Raw genomic sequence first — 6,331 nt, 5'->3', positions numbered from 1 at the left:
AGCAATAGAGAATGTACTTTATTGATTAAAGGGATGTTCACAATGCTTCATCAGAGTCTCTATTTATAGGCATAAGAAATATAAAAGAAGTTGAGATCTAATTCTAATAACTATTAGAATTTAAAGTACATTAAAACTTTATCTTGATCATGATAGACATTCACTTAATAAGATATTCATAACAATTTAAATATATTAGCAAAAAATAAATATTAACTAGTACAATTATTTTTACTTTTACCTAAAAACTTCTCATTGGCAAGATATTATGGAATTAATTACAAACTTAAATTAATGCGTTTTATTTTAATTTAAAATGCGAGAAATGTTTGAAGAGTTTTAGCTAATCCCACAAGTTAGAGTTTTAGAAATGGATGAATAAAATCATTAGTAAAATTTATGAGATGAACACCTTTGGCTTTTCTTATGGCTCAAACGCTGCCTATTCTCTGCAATAACCCCAAATCACAAACAAACAATCCAATGCAAGCCTTACTAAGTTCTCTGCATGATTGGTAATTGAAACCATTAAGTCTCAAACATAGTTTAATTAGCCCCAATATTGTTTATGTTATTGAAGTTGTCACCATTGAATCAGCCGGCTGGATTGTTTGGTAGTATCTTCCCCAATCAAGCCAAAAGCTCTCTTTGTTAATGGCTCAAATGATGTTATATAACACTACGGACTACTGAGTTCTCCATCTAGGTTCTGCAGATGCAATGGCGCCTAAGAGCAGAAGCTACCAAATTTCTGCAACCCCTGTTACAGTCTTTGGACATTTGTTGTTTATAGCAGTGACAACCCTTGTGATAGTTTGGCTTCTCAAGTTCCGGGAAGGCCTTGCTTTTGAATCTGCTAATAAGTTAAAGATTTTCAATGTGAGTTCATTTGCGTTGAGAATCCCTTCTCTTTCTTCAGAAACTGCTTCATATCTTTGTTTCTATATGATCTGTGGAGGACCTATTGTTCTTGCATGGATCAGTTTGCTTCTATGCCTACATTTTAATCTCTTTCAGCTCCCCCCCATCTCATTTGCAGCTTCATCCACTTCTAATGGTGATCGGATTCATATTAATAGCTGGAGAAGGTAAGTAGTAATTGTCAGTGGCTTTTCATGTATATTAACATAATTAATTCAAACATCATGTCTATGTTGCTCTATTCTTTCATTTTCTTGAATGTCTAATGTCCCGTACGATATATTTCCAGATTATATATTAGAGTATTATTGAAGACCACCAAATATATGAAAAACTTTTGATGAATTTTATTGAAATAAGGAAATCTGATTGAAAAGTGATGTGCATTATTGTTATGGAACACTCTAAAAGCATTTTAACTGAACATATATATAAAACAGCAATCATGGCATATAAGTCAACCCCAAGTAGAAGAGACATAAAAGTGCAAAAGGCTGTCCACCTAACATTGCAAACCATAGCTCTTGGTTGTGGGATCTTTGGGATTGTTGTAATCTTCAAGTTCCATGATGAGACCAACATGCCCGACATGGTTACCTTACATTCTTGGCTAGGCATGATTGCCATATGCTTATTTGGTTTACAGGTACCTAAAATTTTAATCAATTTCTTTCCAAATATATCAGTTAGGAATTTAAAACAAAAACATCCCAATCTGGTATTGCAGTATTTGCTAGGATTCTTCTCGTATGTGTTCCCAGGTGCAGAATCATATTCAAGAGCAGCCTATCTGCCATGGCACACTTTTGGTGGCTTACTTATCTTCTTCTTAGCAATATGCACAGCTGAGATGGGATTGCTTCAAAAGTTCCTTTCGTTATTCCTAACTCGCTCCCAAGAAGCTCTCATTGTCAACTTTATAGGATTGTTGCTTTTCCTATTTGCAGTTGCTGTTGCCCTCACTGTTGTTCTCCCCAGATATTAGTCATGGAATCTTAGTTGCTGCTTGTGCAAATATCTTTAATTTCTTTACTTTCAAATTATTGGACAATTTTATGAAGAAAATCCATGAAAATTCTTTATTGCTAGGACTCCTCAAAACTTTTTCCATTTTCTTTCTTCCTTTCGCATACCTAATAATCATTTTTGGATTTAAAAAAAAATAATAACAATAATTCTTTAACTTTTTTTATTTTTCAAAGATAAAAAGTCTAAACTAAATTAAATGTTGATTTCATTAATGACACCGTGTCACATTAGTCCCTGCAAAGTGAGCCATGCAAATCGACATCTTCAAGTCTATAATTTTGGGGGTTTATTTATGAAATCAGCTTCAACAAATAAGCGAAAGTTTATGCAGGTAACGAAAGTTTTTGCAGGTAAAAGAATTATAGAAACCATTAAGATTATGTTTTAATTATTTCATTTAAAAAATAGAAAAAATTAGTTTTTATACATTAAATCAAAAAATGAATTGGTTATTTCTATTAAAAAATTCGTCCATTTACATTATTAAAAAACTTAAGTGGAAAATGAAATATCCAAAAGTGATACGTGATGTATCACATATACCTTATGCTAATTATATGAACCAATTTTTAATAGTAGAAATAAATGTAATTTTTAATAGAATGATCGATTTACTCTTTTATTTAACATATAAAAATTAATTTATTCATTTTTTTAAATAGAGAAACAAAATGCAATCTAATTCGATTTTTAATACATTACTTTAACTTGACGTTGGATTGCTTGGATTCCTTGGCTTACAATTAGCACAAGTGGGCTAATATTGGCTTTGTCCCATTAATACATCTAGTTAGCACAAGCAGGCTAATATTGCATTGTTTTATCCTTAAGATTATTGGCATATTCTATTGGGTATTAACGTTTTAAATTAATTATAATTTGTCTATTCAATTAGGTTTCTTTTGACCTTCAATTAGATGACTTTTTGCTTTTCAAGATTTTCCCATATAGACTTAGTCATCTATATCATATTATTCGTAATCTTAAAATCCATGCTGTTTCCTTAAATTTTATTTTCTTTAACCTTAATTATGATAATAAATAATGAAGATTTATTTAAAGCAGTGATTGAAAACTCTTGTTTAAAGTTTAAATCTTATATATTTTTTATTTTAATATTGTAATGATAAAAAATTTATCATCTTAAATCACATCTTAAAAGAAAAAATAAAAAAAAATAATTAAAAATAAGTGATGCTTAAGAACCCAGGAACTTATTATTGCTTAGTCCACTTTCAACAGTGTTTTTTTGGGGGGGGGGAATTAAGTGTCTAATTAATCTTGTCATGATGTGTTCTATAAAATCAAAGAATCTATTCTTGGTAGATTAAAAAGATCTTGTCGACAGAACATATATCTTCTTCTGTCGTATCCTCATTTCTTTCAATTCAGCACTGTTTTTTTTTTCTCTCCCTTCAACTACTAATGTCTATAAATGATTTGATGCTGTGGATTCAATTTTGTTAATAATTTGTTTTTAACTATTTTTGGCTTGTCTCAATTGTCCTCACATTTTCAACTAATAATTTGTTTATCTTTTGATAATTATATATAATTATTTTAACAAATAAATTATAAATGAATCAAAGTTATTGAAGTTTAGTCAACGAATTACTAGAATAATACTCATGTTGAAGCTTTTTGTATTTGACTTGAATACTTCTTACATAATTACATTTAACATCTTTAACTTTTTTTTAAAGGAGTTACGAGTATAAACAATAAGTTCATATAGAGTATATGGGGTTAACTAAAGAAATATGCTGATTTTTTTTAAAAATATAAGTATTTAGGTTATTTTTTATATTTATTGGGATATACTATTTTCAGAAGAGAGAAATGAAAACATGTCATTTTCACTTTGTTAAAATTTATTTTTCTCTTGCGGTTAGAAATCAAAAGTTTATAGGTTTATTTTGTCTGTGTTTGAGATATACATTTTGTAGTTTTAAGGTATGTTTGAATTTATAGTGATGCTGTGGAGTGCGGTGACCTAAAAATTTCACATTCTGTGCGAGATGAAGCTATCTCTCGAAAAGTTGGGATTACATTGCAACTCAAGGCCCCAGTTGACGCTGATTAAATGGTCACAAGTTGAAGTGTATCTAGGGCTTTAAGTTTACAAATGTTATGTTGCCAAGGGATGAAGTATAATTGGGGGTCCATTTAACATCCCAAAATAGGGCCTAATCGGAACAGTAATTTTGAGACCACAAATCTGACGTTGAAATAATTATTTTATGATTATTATGAGGTCTAGAATATGAATATATGCATGTGTTAAAGTTTCATGAAGAAATTCTATGAGTAAGGTGTCCAATTGGAAAATAAAGACCAAATTGAATAAATTGTAAAACTTGGATCCTAGAAGTAATTTTTATGAAATTGCTTTAGATTATTAATTAGAAGGTCTTAAAGAGCAATTTTCCCAATTTCTAAGTTTTTGGACAAAAATGGACATGTATGGATAAAATTTTAAAGAAAGGGCTTAAAGATATTTTGGTCATTTGGCTAATTAATGAAATAAAAAGGAAAATGAAGGCAAAAATCAGCCATTTCTCAAGCCCTCCATAGCTAGGGTTTTCAACATTTTCAAGCTCAATAGTAAGTGCTCCCAAGCCCCGTTTTTAATGTTCTTTGTATTTTTAAAATCCCGGTAGCTTACTCTCTCCATTTCTACCCATATTTTGAGTTAGGGTTCATGTTTGCAAAATGACCCATGTGTGACATGTTTATTTCTTGATGTTTATGGAGGAATATGAAAGTTGTATGTGTGTTAAACATCTTTTTTCTAAATTTTCATGAAAAACCCTTAAAAGGACCTTTTTGCAAAAGGTGTAAAATATGTGGTAGAAATGTGAAATAATGGAAAGATGTGGGCTTCCATAAGAGTGAAAAACATTCGGCTAGGCTTGGGTAAGGTGGAAATTGCATGTATTTCATTATACGAGCCTAGGGACTAAATTGTAAAAATGTGAAAGGTTAGGGGTAAAACGGTTATTTTGTCCGGGGTTGAAATTTAGACTCGAAAAGAATACTGTGAGGTATTGATGATTCATTTTTATTATATAGACCCCGAGGAAAAAATTCCGGAGGTCGATCGAGGAAAACGAAAGGTTTCAGAATAATCGAGACGCAAAACCGAAAAGGATACCAGGTAAGTTCGAATAACTTTAAGTAAACTATTAATATGCCTAATTACATGTGTTATGAATGCATGATATTTATTTATAATAATGGTATGAAAATCCATGAAATATGTCAATAATAACGATATGATGATAAATGCCCCGGTTGAGGATTAAAAGGGAAATTCGATGGTTAAACCATGGCTTACATGACTAGAGATCCTGCATGTGTTGCAGAAAAAGATTTAGCCCAGACGGGTAAACCGTTGATCTCAAATGTAGAAAGGATCTAGCCTGGACGGGTGTTCCTTGAGTGATCGAGCCTCCCGAAGAATATGTGTGCATTAAGGATTTAGCCCGGACCGGTAATCCGATTAGGGTCTGAATTTAGCCTGGACTGGTAATTCAGATTTGAACTCATTGAGGGTTTTTGTCGCTATAAGGGATTTAGCCTGGACTGGTAATCCCGACATCACCTTATGAGTTTACATTATGGGGAATTTAGCCTGGACTGGTAATCCCTCTGTAAGATGTGAGGTTCGCGGGAGTGCATACACGAGATGATCGCTCTTATGATTTAACGGTAATTGGATAATCCATCGAGATTTTCGAGAAACTCAACGGGATTAACATGAGACATAAAAATGAAAATGTTGAATGATGAGCTCATCTAAGACAAATTACATGGTGTATTGTTATGGGACTAACTTGTTGATTGAGTGCATGTGATAGGGAAATTATTTCATGCTTGTTGGTCTTATTACTTAATATGGATGTATGCTAATAAATCTGTAAGTTTACTTTCCAGTTATTCGGGTTTACTAAGCATGTAAATGCTTACCTCTCTATTTTCCTTGTCTTACAGAGCTTGTGGGCTCGCGAAGATTGGAAGACGGTTGGAGAATCAACACACTATCATCTTGTCTAGTTTTGGTATATAGATACTATTATTTTGTTAAATGGCATGTATAGGGCTTTTGTTTATTATGTAATATGTGTCATTTAATTAGCCAATATGAAGCCTTGTAAGGTATACATGTCCACATGCATATGGCCATGAGATTTGGCTCATTTTGTTATAAGGTATGACCTACAAAGTTATGCATATTTGTATTCAAATGTTATTGTGATGAATGAACATGGCGTATCGCAAGTAGATACACTTGTATTGTGACCAAATCACATAGGATGGCTCGACCATAATTGGCAATGAGTTATATTAATGAGCTAATCTTGAATGTGTTTTAAAGCAT

At 31.7% G+C, this 6,331-nt stretch overlaps 1 protein-coding gene across 1 annotated transcript; it reads left to right on the top strand.

Annotated features, from left to right (window-relative positions):
* Positions 1–431: 431 nt before the first annotated feature.
* On the top strand, positions 432–2,009 carry LOC107888041 (probable ascorbate-specific transmembrane electron transporter 1). The gene is made up of 4 exons (XM_016812219.2): positions 432–879; positions 1,040–1,088; positions 1,362–1,567; positions 1,649–2,009. Exons 1-4 carry the CDS (start codon positions 721–723, stop codon positions 1,904–1,906), a joined length of 672 nt encoding a protein of 223 aa, XP_016667708.1. The 5' UTR covers positions 432–720; the 3' UTR covers positions 1,907–2,009.
* The last annotated feature ends 4,322 nt before the right edge of the window (positions 2,010–6,331 follow it).

The sequence above is a fragment of the Gossypium hirsutum genome, chromosome A03 (genome assembly GCF_007990345.1).
Source record: "Gossypium hirsutum isolate 1008001.06 chromosome A03, Gossypium_hirsutum_v2.1, whole genome shotgun sequence".
Classification (NCBI taxonomy): domain Eukaryota; kingdom Viridiplantae; phylum Streptophyta; class Magnoliopsida; order Malvales; family Malvaceae; genus Gossypium; species Gossypium hirsutum.
This window is presented reverse-complemented; position numbering and strand designations above follow the sequence as displayed.

Coding starts and splice junctions, on each gene's coding strand:
- LOC107888041 (XM_016812219.2), top strand. CDS start 721: ATGGCGCCTAAGAGCAGAAGCTACCAAATTTCTGCAACCCCTGTTACA. Junction 1,089..1,361: donor CATATTAATAGCTGGAGAAG/GTAAGTAGTAAT, acceptor TATATAAAACAG/CAATCATGGCATATAAGTCA. Junction 1,568..1,648: donor TATGCTTATTTGGTTTACAG/GTACCTAAAATT, acceptor CTGGTATTGCAG/TATTTGCTAGGATTCTTCTC.